The sequence below is a fragment of the Thalassophryne amazonica genome, chromosome 18, assembly GCF_902500255.1.
Source record: "Thalassophryne amazonica chromosome 18, fThaAma1.1, whole genome shotgun sequence".
Taxonomy (NCBI): domain Eukaryota; kingdom Metazoa; phylum Chordata; class Actinopteri; order Batrachoidiformes; family Batrachoididae; genus Thalassophryne; species Thalassophryne amazonica.
Window position 1 is genome coordinate 64,883,814 of NC_047120.1, and position 13,213 is coordinate 64,897,026.

The window sequence follows — 13,213 nt, forward strand, 5'->3', positions numbered from 1 at the left end:
TACTTTAATACATCCTATATTTCTACCATCTTTATAGAGCAAACTCATATTTTAAGCATAGGCGGTGTTAGCAAATGTTATCGGGTGGTGGGTTTAATCAAGTGCTCTGATGTGCCACTATATGTTACCAGTGCGATGAGATAGTAAACGAGGAGTCTGGGAGAAATATTTTGTCATTGTTAAACATGTTTTTTTTTTTTTTTTTTTTTGTAAATTGTGTTTTTGTGAACATGTTTTCAACCTCAAATGCATTGATTTGATTTGATTTTTTTTTTTTTTTAGTTGACTTAATTCATATACTTTGAATAATATTTTAAGATGTATGCTGTTATGTCATTTGATCACATGATGTTCACTATTCAAATAGTTTCTGAAAATAATAAGTGAAGTGTGTTTTAGTCCCCCATTTTCAAACCTGGCAGAATGGGCACCCTCTCTCTGACTGCTTCTGCTGCTCTTGATAAAATCAGAATTGGAATTAAAATCAAATTTTTTTATTGCCAAGTAACATACAAGGAATTTGATCTGGTAACAACAAAAATACAAGGAAAAAAATTCTTCTGTAAGAAGTAATTGGTGCATAAACAACAATAAAAAGAAAAGGAAAAAAAAAAATGCTTGTGTCAAACGGCTAAACATGTCACTCAGACCGGAGTGACATGTGTAGCCGCATGTTCTCCTTGAATTGCTGGCTGTCTGAGTGGTGTCCAAAAAATGAGGTGGGCTTCATAGATAATTGGCAAAGCTTCTGGGGAAAACCTGGTCTTGTTAGGAGAGACGGCATCCATCCCACTTTGGATGGAGCAGCTCTCATTTCTAGAAATCTGGCTAATTTTCTTAAATCCTCCAAACCGTGACTATCCAGGGTTGGGACCAGGAAGCAGAGTTGTAGTCTTACACACCTCTCTGCAGCTTCTCTCCCCCTGCCATCCCCTCATTACCCCATCCCCGTAGAGACGGTGCCTGCTCCCAGACTACCAATAACCAGCAAAATCTATTTAAGCATAAAAATTCAAAAAGAAAAAAATAATATAGCACCTTCTACTGCACCACAGACTAAAACAGTTAAATGTGGTCTATTAAACATTAGGTCTCTCTCTTCTAAGTCCCTGTTGGTAAATGATATAATAATTGATCAACATATTGATTTATTCTGCCTTACAGAAACCTGGTTACAGCAGGATGAATATGTTAGTTTAAATGAGTCAACACCCCCGAGTCCACACTAACTGTCAGAATGCTCGTAGCACGGGCCGGGGCGGTGGATTAGCAGCAATCTTCCATTCCAGCTTATTAATTAATCAAAACCCAGACAGAGCTTTAATTCATTTGAAAGCTTGTCTCTTAGTCTTGTCCATCCAAATTGGAAGTCCCAAAAACCAGTTTTATTTGTTATTATCTATCGTCCACCTGGTCGTTACTGTGAGTTTCTCTGTGAATTTTCAGACCTTTTGTCTGACTTAGTGCTTAGCTCAGATAAGATAATTATAGTGGGCGATTTTAACATCCACACAGATGCTGAGAATGACAGCCTCAACACTGCATTTAATCTATTATTAGACTCTATTGGCTTTGCTCAAAAAGTAAATGAGTCCACCCACCACTTTAATCATATCTTAGATCTTGTTCTGACTTATGGTATGGAAATAGAAGACTTAACAGTATCCCTGAAAACTCCCTTCTGTCTGATCATTTTTTAATAACATTTACATTTACTCTGATGGACTACCCAGCAGTAGGGAATAAGTTTCATTACACTAGAAGTCTTTCAGAAAGCGCTGTAACTAGGTTTAAGGATATGATTCCTTCTTTATGTTCTCTAATGCCATATAACAACACAGTGCAGAGTAGCTACCTAAACTCTGTAAGGGAGATAGAGTATCTCGTCAATAGTTTTACATCCTCATTGAAGACAACTTTGGATGCTGTAGCTCCTCTGAAAAAGAGAGCTTTAAATCAGAAGTGTCTGACTCCATGGTATAACTCTCAAACTCGTAGCTTAAAGCAGATAACCCGTAAGTTGGAGAGGAAATGGCGTCTCACTAATTTAGAAGATCTTCACTTAGCCTGGAAAAAGAGTCTGTTGCTCTATAAAAAAGCCCTCCGTAAAGCTAGGACATCTTTCTACTCATCACTAATTGAAGAAAATAAGAACAACCCCAGGTTTCTTTTCAGCACTGTAGCCAGGCTGACAAAGAGTCAGAGCTCTATTGAGCTGAGTATTCCATTATCTTTAACTAGTAATGAGTTCATGACTTTCTTTGCTAACAAAATTTTAACTATTAGAGAAAAAATTACTCATAACCATCCCAAAGACGTATCGTTATCTTTGGCTGCTTTCAGTGATGCCGGTATTTGGTTAGACTCTTTCTCTCCGATTGTTCTGTCTGAGTTATTTTCATTAGTTACTTCATCCAAACCATCAACATGTTTATTAGACCCCATTCCTACCAGGCTGCTCAAGGAAGCCCTACCATTATTTAATGCTTCGATCTTAAATATGATCAATCTATCTTTGTTAGTTGGCTATGTACCACAGGCTTTTAAGGTGGCAGTAATTAACCTTACTTAAAAAGCCATCACTTGACCCAGCTATCTTAGCTAATTATAGGCCAATCTCCAACCTTCCTTTTCTCTCAAAAATTCTTGAAAGGGTAGTTGTAAAACAGCTAACTGATCATCTGCAGAGGAATGGTCTATTTGAAGAGTTTCAGTCAGGTTTTAGAATTCATCATAGTACAGAAACAGCATTAGTGAAGGTTACAAATGATCTTCTTATGGCCTCGGACAGTGGACTCATCTCTGTGCTTGTTCTGTTAGACCTCAGTGCTGCTTTTGATACTGTTGACCATAAAATTTTATTACAGGGATTAGAGCATGCCATAGGTATTAAAGGCACCGCGCTGCGGTGGTTTGAATCATATTTGTCTAATAGATTACAATTTGTTCATGTAAATGGGGAATCTTCTTCACAGACTAAAGTTAATTATGGAGTTCCACAAGGTTCTGTGCTAGGACCAATTTTATTCACTTTATATATGCTTCCCTTAGGCAGTATTATTAGACGGTATTGCTTAAATTTTCATTGTTACGCAGATGATACCCAGCTTTATCTATCCATGAAGCCAGAGGACACACACCAATTAGCTAAACTGCAGGATTGTCTTACAGACATAAAGACATGGATGACCTCTAATTTCCTGCTTTTAAACTCAGATAAAACTGAAGTTATTGTTCTTGGCCCCACAAATCTTAGAACATGGTGTCTAACCAGATCCTTACTCTGGATGGCATTACCCTGACCTCTAGTAATACTGTGAGAAATCTTGGAGTCATTTTGATCAGGATATGTCATTCAAAGCGCATATTAAACAAATATGTAGGACTGCTTTTTTGCATTTACGCAATATCTCTAAATCAGAAAGGTCTTGTCTCAGAGTGATGCTGAAAAACTAATTCATGCATTTATTTCCTCTAGGCTGGACTATTGTAATTCATTATTATCAGGTTGTCCTAAAAGTTCCCTAAAAAGCCTTCAGTTAATTCAAAATGCTGCAGCTAGAGTGCTGACGGGGACTAGAAGGAGAGAGCATATCTCACCCATATTGGCCTCTCTTCATTGGCTTCCTGTTAATTCTAGAATAGAATTTAAAATTCTTCTTCTTACTTATAAGGTTTTGAATAATCAGGTCCCATCTTATCTTAGGGACCTCGTAGTACCATATCACCCCAATAGAGCGCTTCGCTCTCAGACTGCAGGCTTACTTGTAGTTCCTAGGGTTTGTAAGAGTAGAATGGGAGGCAGAGCCTTCAGCTTTCAGGCTCCTCTCCTGTGGAACCAGCTCCCAATTCAGATCAGGGAGACAGACACCCTCTCTACTTTTAAGATTAGGCTTAAAACTTTCCTTTTTGCTAAAGCTTATAGTTAGGGCTGGATCAGGTGACCCTGAACCATCCCTTAGTTATGCTGCTATAGACGTAGACTGCTGGGGGGTTCCCATGATGCACTGTTTCTTTCTCTTTTTGCTCTGTATGCACCACTCTGCATTTAATCATTAGTGATCGATCTCTGCTCCCCTCCACAGCATGTCTTTTTCCTGGTTCTCTCCCTCAGCCCCAACCAGTCCCAGCAGAAGACTGCCCCTCCCTGAGCCTGGTTCTGCTGGAGGTTTCTTCCTGTTAAAAGGGAGTTTTTCCTTCCCACTGTAGCCAAGTGCTTGCTCACAGGGGGTCGTTTTGACTGTTGGGGTTTTACATCATTATTGTATGGCCTTGCCTTACAATATAAAGCGCCTTGGGGCAACTGTTTGTTGTGATTTGGCGCTATATAAAAAAAAAAATTGATTGATTGATTGAATTGAAACGTTAGGGAGTCGGATAGACAAATTGACAAAACTGTGTTCACTGTCAAATAAATATAACATAGTGTAATGGGGCTGTGCAAAGGCATGCAGATGTACAGTACAGTAAATGCTAACACAGCTTGTGTTGTAGTTTATAGATGTTGTGTTTTATATCGATTTTTATAATGCTTCTATTTTATATTAATAGGATTCTGGAGCATATCTTTATATCTCTTGTATTTTGATCTGAACTATTATGTATTAAAATGCTTTGAATTCATATATTTGAGTATTGAATGTGTTTCACTTTGTATTTTATATATTCCTTATATTGCATTTTCATATTCGCTTTTATATTCCTCTCTATTATATTCACTTGGGTAAAGTATTTTTTACACACTAACTTTGGCTAAGTTTTATATTTGGCTTTATTTTGAAAGTGTGTTGGCGGAAGTTGTTGCGGTAAGTTGTTGGTAAACTGTGGCTGCGGGTCGAGGATGTGAAGAAGAAGATTGTGACACTTACGTCCTGAACGCTCGGCCTTTTACAGGTGTCTGTCTGTCCGCGTGAGTCACCGCCGCCGGGGGAGAAGTTTGTAAAAGTCGTGGAAAAGGTTTGGACAGCGGGTTTGAAAAGTTTTTCACCAGACGGAAGGACCATGTCGAAGTTCAGACCCAGACTGTGCGTGCTGGAGAAAGGACCCGGCGGTTACGGGTTCCACCTGCACGGGGAGAAGGGGAAAAGCGGCCAGTTCATCCGGCTCGTCGAGCCCGACACTCCGGCCGCTTCCGCCGGGCTGCTGGCCGGAGACCGCCTGGCGTTCGTCAACGGGCAGAGCGTGGAGGGCGAAGGTCACCAGCAGGTGGTGGCCAGGATCCGGGCCACCAGCGGGACTCTGGAGCTGATTGTTGTGGACCCGGAGACTTCGGAGCTGCTGAAGAAACACGACCTGCCGTGCCGGAAAGAGTTCGTCACGGAGGGAATCCCGCTGCCGGGCGGCGACGGTGACTCAGACCGCGGGGAGGCCCACAGCGGCAGCGGCACACCGAGGGGGAGCAGCCCGGGGAGGAGCAGCCCGGGGAGGAGCAGCCCGGGGGGGAGCAGCCCGGGGGGGAGCAGCCCGAGGGGAGGCAGCCCGGTCCCGGCCGAGAATGGAGACGCTTCGTCGGTGAGATCCGAGAGGCTGAGCGTCACTTCCAAGGTAAAACAAACAAACAAAAACGCCATTTAAACAGACCAGTGATGGGTTTCATCCATTAATTCGTTGGTAAAATAAATTAAATGTTATATTTTACATGGGCACAATTTGGTGGGGGATAGGGGAGACATGTCCCCCCCTCCACCTTTTCAACCAGGGGTACAGAATATGGTATGTCCCCCCCCACCTTCTGACATATATGCAGTGGTGGGCACAGTTCAGATAATCCAATAACAGATAATTATCGAAGATAATGTTTTCATTATCGGATTATCTTTTTAGATAACATTAAAAACCATTATCGGACCAATTATCTTCCGATTAACTTTTGTCCAATAACTTTTAGACCGATAAACAAAGCTTAACAGCGACAAGCATTTCTAAAATTTAAAATCAGTTCAGCATCTACCTGTTAAAAGTTTTATAACAGATGTACAGTTATACCCTCTGCAAACAGAAGAGAGCTGTTTCTATGAAAAGCGTCTCTATCCTCTGCAGACAAAGGAGAAGTGGTAAAAAAAAAAAACCATTTCCTTTAACACCATACCGATATGCAGGCAATATCACCTAAGTCATCCAGAGGCATACATTTTTAAATTATGGTTCAAATTTTACCAAACTAATTTTGGACAAGTTATTTAAAATTACTGTCATGTCTGAAGTTTTATAAAGTGAAAATATCAGATATATGTTTTAGTTATCTGTGCCCTACCACTGCATATATGTGTGGTACTTGAAACATGCTATGCCAGTCTTATTTGCAAAACCATGTCAGAATAGTATCTTTGTTTCTGCAAGTTTGTATTTTTAGCAGCATTGACTTGTTAACAACACCTGTTTCTTGTTTGTTACATTCGGAATTTTCTGGGACTGCATTTGCCCAGATTTGAAACCAAAAATAGTTGCCTCTAGCGACTAGTGTCTACACATAAGTATCAATGGACCATATGCTAATTTACTAAATTCTGAAAGTTAGAAAAGGAAATCAGAAAAGCTATCTGGGACCTCAGAAAGCCCCTCTGCAATTACTGCTTGATCTCCAAAATCAGTCTTTGCGAGTGAAATTATGTTCAGTATGAGTGTTGTCATTAGTGCCACTTTGAAACTTAAATTCATGATAAGTAATTTATCCTAAACTTATGATCTGTTGTTTTTTCAAACTTATGCAAAAACAAATCTTGAGAAAAAAATACAGTATGTGATAGTTAATAATTATTAAGAGCCTGTTCTTTCATATTTATGAATACATTTTACCACATTGCAGTTGTTTTTTTTAATGAGAACTCAACCTATCATTCTTTTTGAGTTCTACACATGTGGTGACACCTTATTTACACCAGGATGTTAATAAACTCAATGCTGGCTATTCTCAGAATAAAGTACTTATATCCACAGTTTCAAATTGCATAAGTCAAATGGTGTCCACTTTATGGTCTTCTCAAACATTAAAATTACTGTTCTGGATGCTCAGAATGTATCTGAGCTTATCTAGAAACCGTTGGCTTCTAGGGGCCTAAAGCGGCCCCCAGACCCCCAGCCTGTGGGCTGCGGGCCTCGCACTTTGTCCCCCCCAATTTCTAGTTCTAAATTGCGCCCTTGTATTTCTATAATCGACACCCCCTCCACCCAATTAAATCTCTGTATGGGATTTTATGAGACTAATTTGTTATTTTTACATAAAAATGTAGCAGATGGCTTATTACCTGGGCGCATCTAGCTTCAGTTGGGGGGAGTCTGGGGGCAGCCAGTCTGCTCTGTGTAATCCTGATCCTGTCAGATCCCAGACGCTAAGCAGAGTGGCTCCTGGTTAGTATTTGGATGGGAGCCTTCCACGTCTTTCTCCTGATAAAACTGGAGGGATTCCCAGGAAGGGAATCCAGCGTAAAACTTGCGCCAAATCCCAATATGGATCTGTACAGGAGTCGCTGTGGCGACCCTGAACACACAGGAGCAGCCAAACCCACAACAACAACTAGAAAATTTTAAAAACCTGCAGCCTTTTTTTTATATCCTAAGGCAATGCTGATTTGCTAGTCATTGTTTTAAATACACAATTATTATTTTAATCTGGAAATCTTTTTAGGACAGTGGCATCAGTCAGATGAGCTGAGCACTGCAGGAACTAATTCTGCATGCAGCAGCGTCCATTATGCAAAACCTTTCCCATATTTTGTTATTTATTTAGTTTGCGACCCTGGGGACAGGGTTGCAACCCTCCACCCCCCACCCCCCCCCCCCCAAAGATCCACCACTGCTACAACAGAACATGTTTTACTTGCAGCCTACAGTTGAATTAAGTTGTAATTAATAAGGCTGTGACTATTTTTACTCGACTGTCAACAGTGCAGGTTATTTTTTACGTGACGTCGGGGCGAGTGTGCGCATCTGCAGAATTGTCATTTCAACACTTTAATGCCCTCTCTCTATAAATACACGAGTAATCAAGTTCATCAAACTTAATATTAACTCTAACAATCATTTCATCCTTTTTTTTAACCAAAAGTTTTTGACAAGTAAAAAATTGTAAGTTTGGAATTATTGAGATGTGCAGGTACAACCAGAGCGTGTTCATGTAGTCACATAAAAGCAGCCACTAACTTTTACTGATGTGAAGTTTTATTGTATGCCGAGTATATATGGATTGAGTCCAATTTGTTTTTGTTTGAGACATGCTTAAGACCAGTTTAAAAGCCTATAGTTTAAAACAGTTTAATTGGTCTCTTTGACACAGAACGGACAAAATACTTGATTAGTTCTAATTTAACAGCATTAAAGCATTTTTAAGTTTAAAATTATTGAAGAGCTGTTTCAAATGGTCCAAAATCAGGTAACTGCTTAATTCTGTTTCAGACATGATCAAAAAGAGCTTTAAGCCAATCTGACCCATATTTGCATAATTCCCTTTCAAAGGAAGGATTTTTTGTGGAAAAAAACCCACAAAAATCAGCCAAAATTTCAATCAGGCAGAAATTACTTCAGTGTCAACACGTTTGCAGATGACTCTGCTTTATTACCTCCACCTCTGTTTGTTTGATTGTGAACAGCCTGGAGCCCACAATTTTTCATATATTGTTATGACAGTTTTACTAAAGATTCATATCCTGATAGGCAAGAACTGGTTCAGTTGTCAAGGTCATAGGTCAAAGGGCAAAGTCAGGAAAAATCTTGGAATAATGGAAAAATCCCTGTCTTTAACATTGAATGAATTTTCAAAAATGTAGAACTCTGTCAGAAAAGATCAACTTTCTTTCATAATTGAAAGCATTATGTAGGATGGTATCCTTTTATCTACTGAGTTTGATCCAGATCTGATCCAGATTACAGATTTTGTGGCCACTTAAATTTGTCATTGAAAACCCCATTTAATGAATACAAGGTCTATTAGAAAAGTATCCGACCTTATTATTTTTTCAAAAACCATATGGATTTGAATCACGTGTGATTGTGTCAGACAAGCTTGAACCCTCGTGCGCATGCGTGAGTTTTTCCACACCTGTTGGTTGCGTCATTCGCCTGTGACCAAGCTTTGAGTGAGGAGTGGTCCACCTCCTCGGCGGATTTTCATTGTCAGGAAATGGCGGAATGATTTGGGCTTTTTTCCATCAGAATTTTTTCAGAAACTGTTAGAGACTGGCAGCTGGAAACCATTTGAAAAATTTATCTGGCTTTCGGTGAAAATTTTACGGGCTTCACAGAGAATAAGGAGTGTTACTACAGCTTTAAGGACGGCTTTAAGGACGCTCGGCACGCCACGCTCCGTGCCGCCATCGAGAGCAACAAACCACCGGATCATTTCTAAACGGATGGCTCTGTGGATCCGAGACCGTTGTGTGCACTTTCTCTGGTTATCACAAGAGCTGGACATCAGCCATTTTCTGGCAGATTTCACTTTTAACAAGAGATTTTGTCATGGAAAGCTGAGCGGAGGTTTCGCGCGTCACGACCGATTTGCTGATGGAGCGAGACAAAGGAACACCTCCGTTTTGGTCTCACAGGACGGCTTTGAGATGGCGTTCAGACAGCTGTCGGTGGTTTTTCCATCGAGTGATTATCTGAGAAATTGTGGATGTGCCTGGACATGCCAGAACATGTCCCGTGAGGCTTCATCACGGCGTTGCTGTGCGCAATGCGGCGCTGCCGCGACGCGTGGAATTCCTCCACACGTCTGTCTCAATGTGCCGAAAAAGTGCTGATGTCCATGTCTTTTCACAATTCCTGTGCTAGTCAGACGACGTCCCGGATAAAACACAGCGTCCAGTTTGGAAATGAACGGCACATTCCACTGTTACAGGAGTTTTTGTCATGGAAAGAGGAGCGGAGGCTTCGCGTGTCATCACAGTAATGTAGAAGTCAAGAAGTTTAAATCTGTTACCTACAATTTAGAGCTGTTTTATTTCTTTAAAACATATTTAAAGTTAAGGAGATGTCTTCAAAAAACATTTTACCAAAAATAAACAGGTCGTAAACTGTTACTTAATAAATCAATTAGGAAATCATCAGTTTTAGGTCTAAAATTGATCTTAAATTGATGAATTTAAATTGATGAATGGATATCATATTACTGACTTTTAGGAATATGAGATTGTAATTGCACCCACTTAAACTATGAGGAAGTTTCTTTAGCCACAATGTTGGCAGCTCTTCAGAATAAAAGTGTAACTTGACATATTTCGTGTGATTATGTTGACAGTTGTATTGGTGCTTTGCAAAGTTTAAAGCCCCTTTCACACTGTCGCAGACGTAGAGCTGCGTATTACCGTCTACACCGAGCTGAGCAGCTCTGCACCCACTTTAAGCAGTTCTACACAAGGTTTTACTCCCTACACAGCAGTATGTTGACGGGTTACGTGCGTAGGACAGAAGAAATTAAACATGTTTAATTTTTTCAGCGTAGGATACTGGACGCAGAAAATACGCAGTTTTTAGCAGGTCTGCGCAACACGGCGTTACTGCATGCAAGTCTGTGCAACACCGTGCTCCTTTACACATCCAAAATCATACTTAAAGGAAACAAATGAAATGAAACGCAGCTCTATGTTTGCACCAGTGTGAAAGGGCTTAAGTGTGGGGGGGCGATGAGATGCTAAAAGCTTTTACAGAGAGGAGATGCTGCACGGTGAAATGCGCTCCGCATGAACGGAGCCTTTGTCATGTTTTTCTTGTCTGGTATTCCCAGTCAGGTTTGTCTTGTTCAAGCAGAAGCTTTGTCACTTTGTTGTACTTGGATATCAGTGAGATGGAACTTTTTAAATTATTATCTTCACCAGGGCATTTCCATGCTGAATGGGGAATATTAAGCAAGACTTTTTCTTACAGGGTTTCTCTTGCATTTTCAGTATTTTTGATTTTAAAAAAGTTGGTTTTTCAGGAAAGAAAATACTTTTGGTGGTTAGCCTACATCAGTATTGGGCAACATGTTCCAGAAAGGGCCAAGAGGGTGCAGGTTTTCTTTGCAGCCACTGATTCCACCAGGTGATTTCACTGATTAACTGATTCCATCTGCTCAAAGTGATATTAATCAGTGAAATCACCTGGTGGAATCAGTGGCTGCAAAGAAAACCTGCACCCTCTTGGCCTTTTCTGGAACAAGTTGCCCACCCCTGGCCTACATGTTCACGAAAATTTAATCGTTTCAATATTGCAACTGCTTTAATTATTTTTTTTCATCAGTTTTTCGCCCTTCCCTTTGTGTGTAACGCGAGTCACGCTGTAATTAAAAGACCAATTAAATATTTATCTTTATTTTTTGTTTGTCATGTCACAACTTGTGTCAACTGGCACGTGCATGCAGGAAAGGTGTTTAAAAATGCATATGTGTGGGAGGTACACAAAAAAATAACGTGAAAAGTGACCAAAAAATGTTCCACGAATCACATGGAAAAACCCACCTGCGATGATTGTCAGACATTTGATAAGACATCAAAGTTTTCTGTTCGCACACGCCCAGGAAACTTTGAACTATTGTTGGGCAATGTTGAATTTGAACCTGGTAAGATTAGGATCGAGTTTATTTATTTTTAGTATTTTTTGTTATCATTTTGTCAACTAAACTGAGTAATTGTAAAAAAAAAAATAATAATAATAATAATAATTGGACGGAATAATCAAGAATGAAAGTGGTTATTTGCAGTTGGTTTGGGTGTGAATGTTCCTGACTCATACACCAAACACCTGCACATGCGTTCCAAACTTATTAAACTGTGAAATATTTTCACGCACTGTGCTTTCTGTGATTTGCTCCTGCACCTTGTTGAAGAGACATTTGTTGTAGGTTATGAAACACTTTCTTGAGACTATGGGTCAAGAACTCATAATCCCTGCAAACAAGGTTTTGTAGGTTTTTGTGCAAAATCTGGATCCAGGTTTATATGTTGTGTAACAGCAAGTGCAAAAATAACCTTCCTGTGGGTCAAATCTCAGCATGCAAATTTGTTTGTGTTTAGGATTTTCAGAATAAATGTCAGATTTGGATAAATTCTGGGTCGTCTGCAAAGTAGTTGTTTGGGAACTAGTGGTGACTTCTCCAGATTAACTGGGCGGGGCTATGCATGTACCAGTCAAACGGCTCCTGTCGAAACTGTTCCACAATTAACAGCTGATTACACATCAATAAATATTCATCTCTTGAATGTGGCTGTTATTAACCTGGACATGGGTATTTCCAGAAAGCCTTCAGGTGATGTTAGGACATGCTGGACAACATTCCAGAAAATATGAAAATACAAGAGATTTCCAAAGTGTTGTATTACCAAAGTATGTCAAAGGTTGCAATTTTTGAACATCTCAGTTCCCACCACGGTTAAAACTAGACCATGACACAATGACCAAATAGCCTGTTTCATCTTGGTGAGGGTCACCAACCCTCCTCCCGGAGATCACCAACCCTGCATGGATCAGGTTTTACAAAGTTGGCACCAATCGTTTCTAAACTCTGAGAATTGGGGTGTGTGTTAATTTGAACTTTACGCAGCTGGAACTTGTTGGATGGAAAACATTTCTGACAGTTTGTGTGCACACGGAATGCTTTTTGGTGTTAGAATCATAAGTGGGCTCAAACTTAATGTATCACCGGTCTTCAGGCTGCATTTCTTCCCGGGTGGTTTGAGCTCAGTCTGGTTTGTTCTTATTGTGTAAATGGAAGGACTTGATGTTGGAGTCTGTGACATCATCTTGGTTGTTTTTTTGGAAATGACTGTTTTGGTTTGATTTGCTAGGTTCCACGGATACAACGTGGAACTGTTTGGAAGTTGTTTCTGCTGCACGTAGACGGTTTGCTGGACTTTCACTTTTCCCGTTCTTTTTGTCCATGTCTCTGTTTTTCCACGTGATTGGCTCCTGGCCCTTCACCTTCACTAAGAAGCTCAGGTTGGGAATTAGCCGCGACATTCTTTCTTGATGGGAGACTTGGCAGAGTTTGATAGACTCTGATCGCTGATGATGATCACCTGAGCTCAAACTGGTCATGCTTTAAACAAAAACGTCCTTCACGTGAACCTTTGGTTGTATGCGTAAGTCAAGTTTCATTTTCATGCATCTGCGTTTTAATGTAAAGTCTCATTTTTAATTGAATAAAATGTGTTTTCTTAGTAAATGCAAATATCACAAGGGATACATTTTATCTGTCTGCATCTAGGTCTTTAACTAACAATTATTTTCATGATTTATTAAGCAT

At 40.1% G+C, this 13,213-nt stretch overlaps 1 protein-coding gene across 1 annotated transcript; it reads left to right on the plus strand.

Annotated features, from left to right (window-relative positions):
* Window positions 1-4,837: 4,837 nt before the first annotated feature.
* Window positions 4,838-5,574, plus strand: LOC117530630 (Na(+)/H(+) exchange regulatory cofactor NHE-RF1-like). The gene is made up of 2 exons (XM_034193512.1): window positions 4,838-5,383; window positions 5,444-5,574. The coding sequence occupies exons 1-2, from the start codon at window positions 5,002-5,004 to the stop codon at window positions 5,572-5,574; spliced, it is 513 nt and encodes a 170-aa protein (XP_034049403.1). The 5' UTR covers window positions 4,838-5,001.
* Window positions 5,575-13,213: the final 7,639 nt, after the last annotated feature.